The 14,179-nt window shown below is 39.1% G+C and overlaps 1 protein-coding gene across 2 annotated transcripts in view; it reads left to right on the top strand.

Annotated features, from left to right (window-relative positions):
* THSD4 (thrombospondin type 1 domain containing 4) overlaps positions 1-14,179 on the top strand; it is a 258,583-nt gene that overhangs the window by 42,199 nt on the left and 202,205 nt on the right. For both annotated transcript variants that reach the window (XM_052671768.1, XM_052671769.1), the window contains exon 5: positions 2,487-2,916. In XM_052671768.1, coding sequence (XP_052527728.1) covers positions 2,487-2,916 — 430 coding nt within the window. The remainder of the gene's footprint in view (positions 1-2,486; positions 2,917-14,179) is intronic.

The raw sequence follows: 14,179 nt of genomic DNA, 5'->3' as shown, positions 1-14,179 counted from the left end.
AGTTCTAAGAGTTGTTGAACATCGGCCATTCAATGAGAAATCCCTCAAAATCAATTTTTTCAAATGTTTGCAATTAATTCAATGAGATTTCAGCAGCTTTTGGTCATTTTCTGCTCTCAGCCATGGGTTTAACCTTTCAGCTAATATGCTCATGCTGTATTTAAGACTGCTGCTTGCCCTTTTGTCTTTTTCCATGCTGAAGAGTCCTAGTTTGCTTGTCATTTCTTGCATATCCTTCAGTTATTTTCAGTTCTCATTCATGACCCTGAACTGGAGGTTACCAGTCAAACATCAGTCTCATTTTTGCCCTCTTGCTTGACCTCTCCTGGTTTGTGAGCAGCAGTTCCTCCAGGCAGGTCAGGCGATGTGCCTTGCTGCTCCTCTGTGGAAGTGTTCGTAGCTGTAAAGAATTTGGCATTTAGATGGCCGAGACAGAGGTGTATTCCTACCATTCCTCTGGTCTGAAAATCGCTTACTGCTCTGTTATTCTCAGCTTTCTCTTCCTGATGCCAAATGCAAGCAACCTGACAGCAGATCATACATTTTAAAAACGAATTGCAATAGACTTGCCAGCCTGTATCCACACTTTGAAGGCAGTGGCACAAAATTGCAGTCAAGAAACTGCTGTTGGTCAGTTTCGTTAGAGACTAGGGGAAATGTAAGGACTCGTATCTGTTTCCCAAGATGAGCCAGTTTGCTCCAAAGTCTAAGATGCTTCCTGAGAACTATAATTCCGTAGTTTTTCCAAATTGCCAAAACATGCCTAGGATGTGAAGGAAGGATGACTTTTGTTTAAAATTTGTTTTACCTGGAAAAGAGATGCTATGTTAAAATTGAGAAATCAAATGATTTGGCTATTAAAAAAGCTCCGCACAAACAAACCACACACCACATAGTGGTGGTTTAAATCCAGTTCACTTTAGCCTCAACTTCTGAACTAATTGCCGTTCATAATTCTCTTTATTTCCTCTCTTGTCCTCTTAAAGGACACTTACTTTTTCCTCCCTTAATGCTATAAAGCACTGTATTGCTTTTCTCAGCTGAAACCATCAAAAACCTACCTCAACAATGACCATCATGGTCACAGAGCAGATTAACTGCTATAAACAGCTCAAGAGTGTTGTCTGCTTATCTGCCAGGGTAAATCAGCACTCTTGTTCACACATCCTTGAGCCAGGAAGATTGATTAAAAGCCCCACGCGGCCATAAAGCTAGAATGTTAAGTGACTTCCATGGTTTCCATGTAACAAAGGTCTTGGGAGAACCTAAGAGTGAGGAAGAAAACAAACACAAGAAAAAACAAACCTAAAGAAAAATCTTTGATCTGTTGGCTGGCTGACATCTGTAACATTTCAGTTTCTGGAAAGTAAGTATGTCAATTTAGTGCCTTTGGTTTTCATTGCAGTTCAAGTCTGTTATTTTATACATATTAAGTATATATAAACATGTTTTATGGATGGAAGGAAAAAGACTTTTTTTTTTTTTCTTCTATTTTAAGAGTGTCTCCTATGCTGAGCTGCAAAGGTTACTCAGAACATCTGTATTCACACATTGCTCTCTACTGGAAGGGATATTTTTGCCAACTTACTTCTTCAGACTGCAGCAGTAGAGATCAAGTCCTGACGTGATACTGTGCAGGATGGCAAGGAAAATAAATGCAAATGGGCCTATTGCTTGCAGATAAAATTCCAGGATTAACCCTTTTGAGTTGTATGCTTCAAATGTGTTATTCATTTTGTGCTTTTTAGCTCGTAGGTTGGAGCTGAGTTTTTAGACTGAGTCCTTTGTTTCTGTGGGTGTTTGGAGCTGCCTCTCAGTGAGCACCTGCTGCTGGCCAGTGCTCCTGGCAGGCTTATGGCTCAGTACCTAGGGATGGAACATGCACATGATCAGACAGCATCCCTTTGTGATGCTGATTCCATGTCCTGAATCTGAGGTTGTCCATTAAATACTCATTATGAGTGAATCTCACTCCTTGGACCCTGTGTCCTCCTGACTCAGTGCCTGGTTCTTGGATTTCTAAGAGGTACAATTTAAATCTACTGGCTAAAGATTGAGAAAAAGTAAACTGTACTGTAGAAAGAATATTTGTTGAATTTTCCAGTGGTCTTCTAATAATATTTTGATGTTCCTCACCCTGTTTCTATCTGTTGAGTAGCAGTTGAAGCAGAATCACAGGAGGCCTTCTAAATGTATGCAAATGTTTAATGATCTCTGCTATACTGAATTCAAAATCTCCCCTGTTGTTACCCAGGTTCACAGCAGGGATTCCCTGCTGTTATGTATCCCAAGCTCTTCAAGAACATGGTTATGAATTTTAGAAGATTCTGAGAATTTCCATCTTCAAGGAGAGTACTAGGGTTGAAAAGAACAACATTGTCCTTCCACTATTGCTTTGCACTGAAAATTTAGACAAGTGGCAAATTATGAGTATCTAAAAGCTTCACTTACGAATTAGTAACCATTCTTTCTCTCTCTGATTTTAGAAGCAGAAATAGAAATCCTATTGGTCCAGGAAAATATGGATATGGAAAAGTGCCATACATTTTACCTTTACAAACTGATACTGGTCAGCAGCCTCAGAAACTTCGAAGGCAGCGTCAGTCATCAAGGAACAACGTATTTCATCAGAGTCCAAGTCTCATGAATACTTACAGCCAGCCAGCCAGCCCTTCACTCCAGCATGGGAACCTTTATCAAGAAGAAAGTGGGCCTCAGGCTGGTCACCAGGTCCTGGGACCTTCAGTTTATCAGTCATCTTCATTTCCTGTATCTCAGAACTTGTTTCATAGCAGTGACTCAACTCTTCATGGGTCTGCATCACACCTGATGGTCCAGGGTCAGCCCCAGCCTCAAAGGGCTGCAGCTATTGTATGTGTTGGCACCTACAAGCAATATAAACTCTGCAACACAAACGTAAGTCTGTATTTCTTCTATTTAATTTTTTAGACAACTGTTAGTTTCCCCTGGTATTCTAAATTTTCATGTAGTCAAGAAGTTAAGATGCGCATTGTTTTTTATGAATTTTATGAGTATTGTTAATTAACTTAATTTAAAAGTGTATTTTTGAATACTAAAAGTAGATGTGCAATATTGTAATTACCTGAAACCATTTTAAGCAGTCGTTAAACCTACCAGTATAGGCAATTCCGAATTGATAGAGGGAGAAACTAAGTCACAGAAACATTGAATTTTTTTTCCATACAAATAATGGAGAAATGGGATTGGGATAGGCCATGTTATGCAGCATCTTACTTCTCAGGCCCATAAAATGAGGCTAAAATTCTGGGAGTGCTATTCCTGCTCTAAGTAGCATTGGAGCCAACTACCAGTAGCCTTTATCACACCAGTATCTTTTCATGGTACTGCGTCAGCATCCAAGCTCCACATGCTCTGATTTTTGGCTTCCTGGCTTTCTGGAGAGAAAATCTGTTCTGTGTTAATTTTTAAATAAAACTTATTGTGTTATTACTTCATTCAAAAACTGTTCGGCTGGGTGTAGCTCTAAGCTCTGGGGCAATCTCCCATTGTGTGTGGGAGGCAAGTGAAGTTTTAGTATTTCTCCCCACAAGCAATTTCCATCAAGAAAAAATGATGGAAAATGAAAAAATCCAGTTTCTGTCAATGTCTGAGCATTTCCAATGTATCTTTTCCTAATATCTGTGCCTTGCTGGGGCTACTATTCTAAGATAGCGACAGAGAATTCAACAAGCCCCTGCTGGGTATTAGAAGCAGGGCATTCAAGAGTGGTCTCAGTCGCTAACTCAGGAGCCTACATGAGGGAATGTGTGGTTCTTCTGCCTGCTAGAAATCCTGCCTGCAGAGCAGAGATGGTAGCAGCAGAATATGATCAGGATAACAAAAGCATAACCTAAACAAGACAGATGAATGTCTTTTTGGCTATGAGTGTAGTAATTTTTACATATTTTTTTTATTTAAGAATAAAGTCCGCTAATTAAGTCTAGAGCGTTTGATTGAAGAGAACTAATGGCAAGAAAGTCTGTGTGTTTTTCTGAAAGAGAAAGCATGGAAGGGTTGCTTTGAGCTTCTCAGTATAGTCCTCGTTACATATTGCTGCTTTGGAAAGTCTGCTTCTGTTTTTTGAAGGGAAGAAACAATAAACCTACATAGTGGGCATTAATTTGGTAAGTTGTCAGTGCTGAGTTTGCTCACATGCATTTAAGTGATATACAGATTTCTCAGTGACCGGTGCCTGAATTCTGTTTTTACTAATAAACCTTTCATTATGGTTATATCCAACACTTAGACGTTGCTTTGAAATACTCTAGGGATTCTTACTACCCTGTGATAAGCTTTTGCATGGGATTAGTGATTCTTTTTGATATATTGCATTTCCCTGTGTTTATTTTACACGTTACTGCATCAAGACAAAAAGTTGGACAACATTCTGCCTGACCTAAAAAAGTAACATAAAGGTTTCCAGGAATGAGCCCTTTTCAGAAAGCAACAGGAGATAGGTAAAGAAATTAGAAATGAGGTGGAGGAAAGTACAAATCACAGCCTCAGTGATGAAGGAAGGTTTGTTGAGAAATCTTGTTAAGAATGACAAGTAGGATGGAGAGGAGAGGGCTGCAAGCTTTTGAATTAGAGATGAAACATGCAGGTCAGTGTGAGGAGTGATCTGACCACTGCCTATTTTTTATTGGTAGTAGGGGAACATAAGTGAAAATATTTTCATGTTAACTCTGGAAACAGTTGTTTGAACAGAAGTCTTCAAAGAGGAAGAGAAGAAAATAAGCGAGCATACTGTTGCTTCATCATTGCCATGGTTGCATGTGTAAGTGCAATTATGAAGAAATCATTGTAAATATGTGTGAGATTTTTAGTAAGAAAGAGCAATTGGAGATGAAGTAGCTCTTCCTGGGCAATGAAACAGTAGGCACAGTGATGTTCTTTGTTTAACAGAATTTCTGTTCCCTCAAAGAAGCTATAACTGCTGTTCAGGTTATTTTTCTCTGTAGATGTGGTAATTAATATGACTAGGAAAAAGAAATTGCTAAGAATGGTTTGTCTTATAAAGGCCAGGGTGAGGGCAAAACAAGGCTGATAGTGTTTCATTTTGTTTGCTTGTTCTTCCTGATTAAATGCTTCTGTACATGGACTTTAATTTAATTTATCAGCAGTGACATGTACCAGAGGCCCTGACAGCATGCAGAGAACAGTCTCCTTTTCTCTCTTTTTCAGCTCTTTTCCGGAACAAATCAAAACAGAAAATCTCACTAATGGAGAGGAAAATATCCTGTTAACAGTTATCCTGGTGTTTAGCCACTCCTTCTACAGTCTCTCCTAAAGGCAGTTAATTAATAACGAATTAAGTCAATCTGCCTTGGTCCATTAGGTCATTTCCTCATTATTGTACGTTTATTGTTTTTTCATTAATAGCTAAACTCATTTTACATGACTGACAGTTTGATTCATAAGAGTTAAACTTAGGGATCTAGGGAGAACAGAGGAAGTGCTTCTATTTATTCAAGTGTTTAGGCAGGCCATTAAACCTATTCTCTTGTCGTAGAAGTGGCTTCCTCTCCTCAGCACCTTGCATATACACTTTGCCCATGCTCACCTCGGGGTGTACAGCTGCAGCAAACAAGCAGTAAGCATCTGTCCTTGGTGCACAAAACAGTAATGCCTGATCTTACTGAGAATGTAAGCTATTTGTTAGGCACTGAACTTCTCCCAGCATAGCCTCTGTACCTCCAAAATGAAGGAGTGATGAGTAAATCTTCGTTATTTCCTCCTGCATTAGAGGGAAGAGAATTATATGGGCGTGTGAGTGAAGTAGGGTTTCAATGCCAGCTTGTTTGTGGTGTTTGTCACCAGAACAAAGGAAACAACTCCAATGGAACATTTATTTACTGAACACTTCTTGTTACTGATTCTCTCAAACACTGCCAAGTCGCTGGCTCTTCACGAATGTCTGGATGTGTGTGAATGTATTTGGAAATCAACTTCACACTGAGGGCTGCCTGAGGAGTGAGTGCTCGCAAGGAAATTTTCAGAGTTCAGGATATTCAAGCCTACTTGGATAATATTAACAGAAAGTGACCCTTCAGAAAATCAATTTTATATAATTTCAAATAAATTTTGAAAGATGTACAATGAATGATAACTTACTGATAAGCATTCACCCTTAATGTGATATCCTTAGGGGAAGTGCAGGGGGGAAGGCCCCGCTGACCATGACAGCTCCTTACCTCTGCTGTTCTGCACTTCCCACTGTCCAGATTGCACCAGTGCAGCTCAGTCTGCTGGCACTTGGTAACCATGACTGCTTAAATGCTCTGGTGACAAAACCTGTCAAACAGGATGGTGATTTGGCTGCAGTGCAGTAAGAAGTAGGGGAAAAATAGGCAGAGAAATTAAGGTACAACTTTCACCACAAAGAGCTGCACAAAAATAGTGGTGTTGTGGTTGAAGAGCAGAGGTGAGGTATGAGGTCCAGGACCAGTCCCTAGCTCTGCCATGATGGGGTAAATACTTCCATTTAGTTCCTATAGCATATTAATGATGGTGATACTAATTTTGAGTTGTGTGAGTCCAGCAGAAGGCTTTTTAGGTGCAGAATCCTAATTTAATGGAAATCCAATGTTCTACAGGAGTGAGTTGAGTCCGTTTGGAACATGCTGTGTCACTGAACCATGCAGGTGGGCACTGGTAGGCTCCCGTGGCATCTGGGATCTTGGGCCATGCTGCCAGCTTGTTGGAATTCTGCGCAAGAGTGTTTTTTTAAGTTTTCCACTATATAGAAAGTGAAATATTTCCAACATTCCAATTTTTAACAGGTGTAAGTGGAAATGTTTAATATTGTATAGAACAGAAAATGTAATTCCCAGAAGGCCTTTTCACAAATGCTGCAAGGATGTAGTTGAGATGCTCACAGTCTGAGGTAATGACAAATAAAGGACTATTTGCCTTTAAGATAACTTTTTTTTTTAACCAAAAAAAAATTCCTGAAGAACTACTGCATAGTTTGTTTATTCTCTTTTTGAGATTTGTATGGAGTAGGTGTTCGACATAAGTGGAAAAGCAGGGTTATGATGACTTATCTCTTCCTGAAGGAATTTTATATTGACATTATGTGAGGAATTTTTCCTTCGAATACTGTAGGATTGTATTTACTTTCGGTACACTGATATTCTGTGGTTGTATAGGAAAATTATTAAAAGCTCAGATGGGTTTATGTTGCTTTAGGTATAATATACTTCGTATTATATTTCAGCAGAACTTCATAAATATTAATTTAGAATGCGTTATTACAGATACGGTCTTAACTTACCTGGCAGTGGCACAGAGATGTCACTCATAAAATGTCTCGCATAGCTTGATCAATTGCCCTTGTATTCAGCTGAGTCACATAGAGACATCTTTGATGGAGCTCTTAGACTGCAGTTGTTTCCCTTGCATCTCTGCAATGGAACTTTATGACACTTTAAGTGAAAAGACTGCGTTAGCACAAAACTGTGTATTATGACATTTTTATTAGAATTTAAATAACTTATGGGAAACCGGCTGCCTTAAATCATGAGGGAAAATGTTGGCATAATTTCAGAAGCTTTCTCTGACAGTTTTATTCCACCAGTGTGCTCTCTACTCGAGGAGGTAACAGAACAAAAAGTCAGCTCCTTCATACAAAGTAATTATTGCTAGGTTAATGTTTTATTAATCCAGTAAAATGTTCATAACAAGGCAAAATCACGCAATTCAGAAATTATTTTTATGTCTGGAGTCTTCTGTTTTGTTTTTTTTTTTTAAATTAAAAGTTAATTAAAAGGTAATCTGATCAGTAAATGCAAGTTATCTTTAACCTGTCATGCAGGGGTCCAAGAGTCATGCTCTAATGCCCCGTTGTGCAAAAACCTGTCATATCATGGGCTTAAAAAGCTAGGTATCATGTAAAAATGTTGTAATGTATATATTTGCACAGGCATAGCCTTTATTTTCCAGGCCAGGAAGAAGTGATCAGTGGGGTCTGTAATGCTGTCATGTAAACTGCCTGCTTCATATAGGAACAATGAGATTTTATCTTCATCCAAAGCCAGCTAAAGATACTAGTAAGATCACAGAATCACAGAATTGTAGGGGTTGGAAGGGACCTCCAGAGATCATCGAGTCCAACCCCCTGCCAAAGCAGGTTCCCTACAGCAGGTCGCACAGGTCGGCATCCAGGCAGGTCTTGAACATCTCCAGAGAAGGAGACTCCACCACCTCCCTGGGCAGCCTGTTCCAGTGCTCCGTCACCTCACTGTAAAGAAGTTCTTGTGCACATTTGTGCAGAACTTCCTATGCTGCAGTTTCCAGCCGTTTCCCCTTGTCCTGTCTCCACTCACCACTGAAAAGAGTCCGGCCTCGCCATTCTGCCCCCCACACCTTAGATATTTAAAGACCTGGATCAGGTCCCCTCTCCGTCTTCTTTTCTCAAGGCTGAACAGACCCAGTTCACTCAGCCTTTCTCCATCTTTATGGCCCTCCGCTGGACTCTTTCCAAAAGACCCTGTCTTTTTTGTACTGGGGTGCCCAGAACTGGACGCAGTGCTCCAGAAGATGTAATACCACCTACAATAGTTTAAATACCAAATCAGTAAAACAGAAATATCCCACTGAAAAGTCAAGAGTATGTGTCAGTCTGTGAGTGCTTTATCGCAAAGACACAGTAAGTAAATTATATGTTGAGTTTGCACGTACAGTAATTGCACTTTTTATAAGACTAGAAAGGCCAGTGTTGCCCAAACTAGTCAATTGCACAACTTAGTAGTGCTCGAAGCATTTTGTGACATGCTGTTCTAGTTTACTGAGTGGTACCACCCCTTTTCATCCATGTTTTCCACTCAAATGTTGTGAAACAGTAAGTGGAATTCACACTGTACATTTGGAAGATCTGTTCTGAGTGCTCATGCTGATGGTGGTTAAGTTTACCCTGTAGAAAATAGTACTGCTTTTGAAGCAGTGGTCATGTATAACTTGGTACTAAATATCACGTAACTCAAACCATGATGAATATGGCTCAGGACTATGGCCTCAGTTCTATCCATGTAGAAATCCTTCTTCTAGTAAAAATTCCCAAACACTCCTTGTGATGTTCAACCTAAGCTTTCAATTTCCGTCTTGTTTCATGCTAGTGCTCCTAAATACCTTCAGGAATTCTTATGTCTGTTCTTGGTGTTAATAACCTGGAAGCCAATTTCCCTCTTCTAGCATAAGAGTGGGCCAATTCCAAAGACATTCAGCATCATTAATATGGAGTTTAACACAAGCACTGTGGGAGCTGAATTTTCCAGAGGCTCTTTAAGCTCCATACTATGTATTTTCTTGAGTTTTGCTGTTCAGAAACACTGCTGAAGGTATGATTAACAGCAGTACCTCAGGATTTTAGGGCATGCTCCGAGAGAGCATCTCATTAGAGGAGATGCTCTGAGCTTGTTATTTTTTGTGAGGATTAGTATGAAGTTCTGAAGTTGTTAAATTAGTTGTTTGGTGAAATTAGAAGTCTGTGTACTGGTTGAAGTTGGATGATGAAGAATTCATGCCCAACGATTGATGAAGATTCAGACCCTCAATTATGCCTGTTAATAATGTGATATAAAAATGTTAACAATTCTTTGTAGTGCCTTAAAACTGAAAACAAAATGCATATCATTTGGCTAAAACATTTGTTTCCAAACTTTTCAGCAACTTAAGAGTAGTAGGTCTGACTTAGTAATTGGAACCATCTGAGATGCTACCTTTTTTTGTTCTGCGAGCATACAGTGCATGTGTCACAGAGGAAAGGAGGAGGAGAAGAAGATCCTCAGTGACTTAATTGGCTGTTGATAGCAGCATCAGCACTTGAAATATTATGGAGTGATTCGGAAACTTTGTTTTGATGCTTTTTGAACGGAAGCAATTGTTTTCCTTCTGCGTAAAACGTGACTGTGGAACGTTGAGATGCATTACCTTGTTCAAACCTCTGTGCCAGGTTTTCAAGAGGAAACTAATCAGTGAAAATTGGGAGTTCAGAATTTCAACCATCTAAAGTCAGCTGCTTGCATTCCTGACATAACTGCAGATTTGTTTAACAAAGTACTGTAAATTTGAGTAGTCATTTATCAATATAGACAAGCGCTGTGGGAGATATTCTGTGGCATTCCAGCTTGTCTTTGCTTCTTTTTGTCAAGTGATATTGACAAAAGTTTTTGAGATCCTGGTGTGTAATTACTCAGTATTCTTATGATTCAAAAGAGAAATTTGCTTTTTTATTCATTTGTTAGTTTAATTGCTTACAGTTTTTAGAAGTAGGGGATGCTGCAGATGACTAGAAACACTGTTAAAGGGAAATCCCTTGAATTTATTTTTAATAAATATTTTTAATAAATATGTATTCTTTGAAAGATTGCCATTATAGGCATTTGTTACTAATGTCCTTTAATTAGAGGCATAGAAAAGACCTCTTGTCAGATGTCAGTATCTGTCTTAGTACATGAAGAGAGTGCTTTTTTCCTGGTATTAGTTCAGGACTACTGACAGCAGTGAACTGTGTGTTTTCAAGGTAGCATGAATTCCATAATGGCAGGAATTTATAGAGAAATTAGCTGCCACTCCCAGCCTCTTTTTGTACTGGCAAAGGTGAGTAGAGGGAAATGTAAGTGTAGGAGAAGCTGCCAAAATTAAGCCAAGGTTGCTTAAGGAGAAAGTGGTCTATCAGAAGTGCTGTTGCTGGAGTTTTTAGGTTTTTTGTTTGCTTTTTTAAATTTAAAATTTTAAAATTATTTTTAACCAAGGCTCTAAGCCTGCAAACAAAAAATGGTCAAAACTCATGTAAAAACTGAGGAAAGAAATGCAAGATTACGTGAGCAGGACTGTGTTTTCTTTCCTAAAGGAACAGTTGTGTCGGAGGATCTCTCTCAGAAGTGCTGAAAATGGAGCAATAGTTAAAAAAAAATCAGCTGAAGTGGTAGTGATAAATAAGTAAATAGTGTCAGGCTGCAATGGTCTGTGTCTGTTTAGCTTGCACTTCATTGAGTCTGCTGTGTATTTGTCCAGAAATAACACCTTTCAGGGCATCATTTTGTAGATGTAGAAACATGCAAGCTCAATTAATAAAACAGTTTCCTTCGAGTGATATGTTGATAAGACTTTTTATCTTTCAATTCTTGACTCGTAGCTGTGGAGAAGCCAATCCCGTTTTTTGTAGCCATCACTGCAGTGTTAGTGAGGCGCTGGGTGATCTGTAGGGGGTAGAAGTCAGGGAAAGATCCCATGCCTCTTCCTGAAAACTGTCTTCTGTTTTTAATTTCAGTGTTAAGTAAATTCCATGCCAAGCAATGTACTGTTTTCTCTATTTCTGGTTGCATTATCAGTTGCAGATAGCAAACCTGCTCACTATCTTGACTGCCCATTTAAGACACTCCGAGTCACTTTTTGGTGGCAGTTTCTTATGATGATGCATAGTTTACTTCTTGGGTAGCAGAGTGCTGCTAAAGGATGCTTAGTGTGACGCAGTCAAACTGGCCCAGGTTCAGGGCTTTTAGGACTGGAGTTTTGTGAGCAATCATAAAGGAGCTCTTGTGTGTTAGGAAAATTACTGAATTATTTACTCTTTTATTTTACCCCAGGTTCTCTGCATAGATCTGCAGCTCAGTTATTAGTGATACACTACTTAATGTAATTATTATCCAGCTTTTGGCTTCCTGCCTTAGAAATGTTCATTGCAGAAAAAAATGGCTTCTCTGAGGGCCATTAATTGAAATTGTTACCACAGTGTTTGATTTAACGTTCACAAACCTGCTGTGTGATTGCAAGATCTAATCTTTGTTGCAAGAAAGGGAGCTAAGGTAAGAAGAATAATGAGATACAGAAAAAATAGTAAATTATTTAATGCTCTGTGTTGAGTAATTGGGATTTTTTCCATGTTAGGTATCGTACTTGACGATACTCAAAGCAAAATTTGCATTGACCGAAACTGCAATTATGATTTGGCAACTCATCTGCAAATGAGATCCAGAGGTTTTCAGTCAGACACCAAAAATGGAAACTAAGTAGTTTTTTGAACTGGAAGGATTGGGCTAAACTGTACCGTAGGTGAACTTTTTCTCCTGTAGTAGTAGAGTCCCTGGAAACTGCAGACCATCTTTTGTGTTCTTCAGTGGATACATCTGCCATATGCCTACTGCCTTTTACTGTGGATGAGGCAGAGATCATGTAGTCACTCTTCTACCTAAACATTCCCAATTCATCCCCAGAATTAATCCCTCCTGCACACTGAATGAGTCATAGGTCACTGGGGGAAAAATAGTACGCGATTATACATATGAGGCACGAAGAGCCAAAACAGATGGTAACTGCATGGGCAATCTCGTGTCTTCCAAGTGGAGACTAAGCATTTTCTTAACATCTTGCAGCATACTGCATGAAGCTTTGTAGTTTCAAAATAAAAAGGAGCAAACCTTCAGAACCAGAATCCTACCATGTGATAGGTCAGCATTTGCACCCCTCATCAGCCTGTTGCAATTGAGCTATGGGCTGTTCAAGCCCTACTAGTTCTACAGGGCAATGGAAATTCTTGTTCATGTGTTGTTTTTTTCGCACCACAGGTGTTTCAGCTATTCTTCCAAATATAGTCTGTGTCTGCTTTTTGCCTTCTAGCAGAAGCAGTCCCACTGTATTTTCTTGATTAGTCATGCTTTTCCAGCTCTTTTCCCTCTTTTGCCTCCAGTTCTACCTCCTTTTACTTAGGCTCCTTCTCTTTTCTCCAGTTCCCTCTGGTTTTACTGTCTTCTTCACAGGACCCTCTGGCCAATTTGTGCATTCTAGGTACAGATGCTTGTATTGGGCTTCCTCTGCATTGCCCATAGTGCATGCAGCAGAATCAAGGTCAGCACCGAGAGAAGAGAGGCATGTCTCTCCTTTTTAGTGCCTGCCCCATTGCAGACCTCAGCAGCACATACCAATGATTGCTGGAAAGCTACTTGGCCTCTTTGAGTCTCAGCTTTGGAACATGCCTCTTGTAAATGAATTGTTCCAGTACTGGAGTTGCAAAACTCTAGCAAGCTTTTAGTGAGCATGTGCAAAGTAGGATTATCAGTATTTTTTCAAAAGCTTATGTCTGGCTATATTTGGATAGATTTCCATATAAAAGATGAAAGATGCATTCTTAACAAAAAACACTTTCCTGGCTGACTTAATTTTACTCATTAAAGGGAGGGAGACAGTTACATTTTGGAGAAAAAAAAAAAAGAGTATTTGAAGCATGGGAAAAGAATAGAGCACTTCTCTGCTCTTGTTTTTCTTCAGACTCGTTTTTTGGAAGAAGTACTTCAGTCAAAAAACAAGATTAAGGCAGATACCAGCAGTGGAAAACTGTAGCCTGGACTGTTAAAGTTCAGTGAACTCGTAAGTAAACAGACAGTGCTACCAACTGTAGCTATACCAAAGCTTATACGACATGCTAAACGTATCTGTCAGTTAATTTAAACTGGTTTAGTTTAAGTGTCAGATAGCTTAGGATGTTTGTGGTTGTGATTTTTTTGGTGGAAACTTCAATTCTAAAATGAGAATAATGCTGCACTTTCTGTGGCTGTGGCCGAGAGGTAGCAGGAGCAGAGTGTAAATTACATTTATGGTGCCTGCAACTTTGTGTTGTTGCAGCAAATGCTCCCCAGTGCAAGTCATACTTCACACAAACAGAACAAAATGAATTCTCTCAATAGGTTTATCAGAATTCACCCTGGATGTCACTCATGTACATTTGTGCCTCATACTAACCTGCATAGACATTTATGTTCCCTGATTGTCATGTAAAATGGAAGACTATGGATAAGAACAGAGATTATTTGCTGTAATTAGATTCTTTAATTAAGATGCGGAGTATTATGGCAATACAAATCAAAAACTTTCTTACACTTTCAGTCTTTCTGCTGAATCAATCCAGTTATTCCCTCCTCCCACACAGAGGCCAATCGTTTAAATGAAATGCATAAAATTAAATTTATAAATTTAATGATCAGGATTTCAGACAGAAAAAACTGGTAGGAGATTATTTCTACATACTGGCAATGCTGGTAGAATAGAAGAATAAAGTAATGGGGACTTTTAGGCTACATCTCGGAAAGATAGTCTTCTCAAGAGAAATGTTTGTTGTTTGTTTTTTTTTTTTAAATCAAGTAAAATTTTGATGAAAACTATA

The sequence above is a fragment of the Tympanuchus pallidicinctus genome, unplaced genomic scaffold, assembly GCF_026119805.1.
Source record: "Tympanuchus pallidicinctus isolate F22 unplaced genomic scaffold, pur_lepc_1.0 scaffold12, whole genome shotgun sequence".
NCBI lineage: Eukaryota > Metazoa > Chordata > Aves > Galliformes > Phasianidae > Tympanuchus > Tympanuchus pallidicinctus.
Note: the sequence above shows the minus strand (reverse complement) of the source record. Positions and strands in the feature narration are given on the sequence as shown.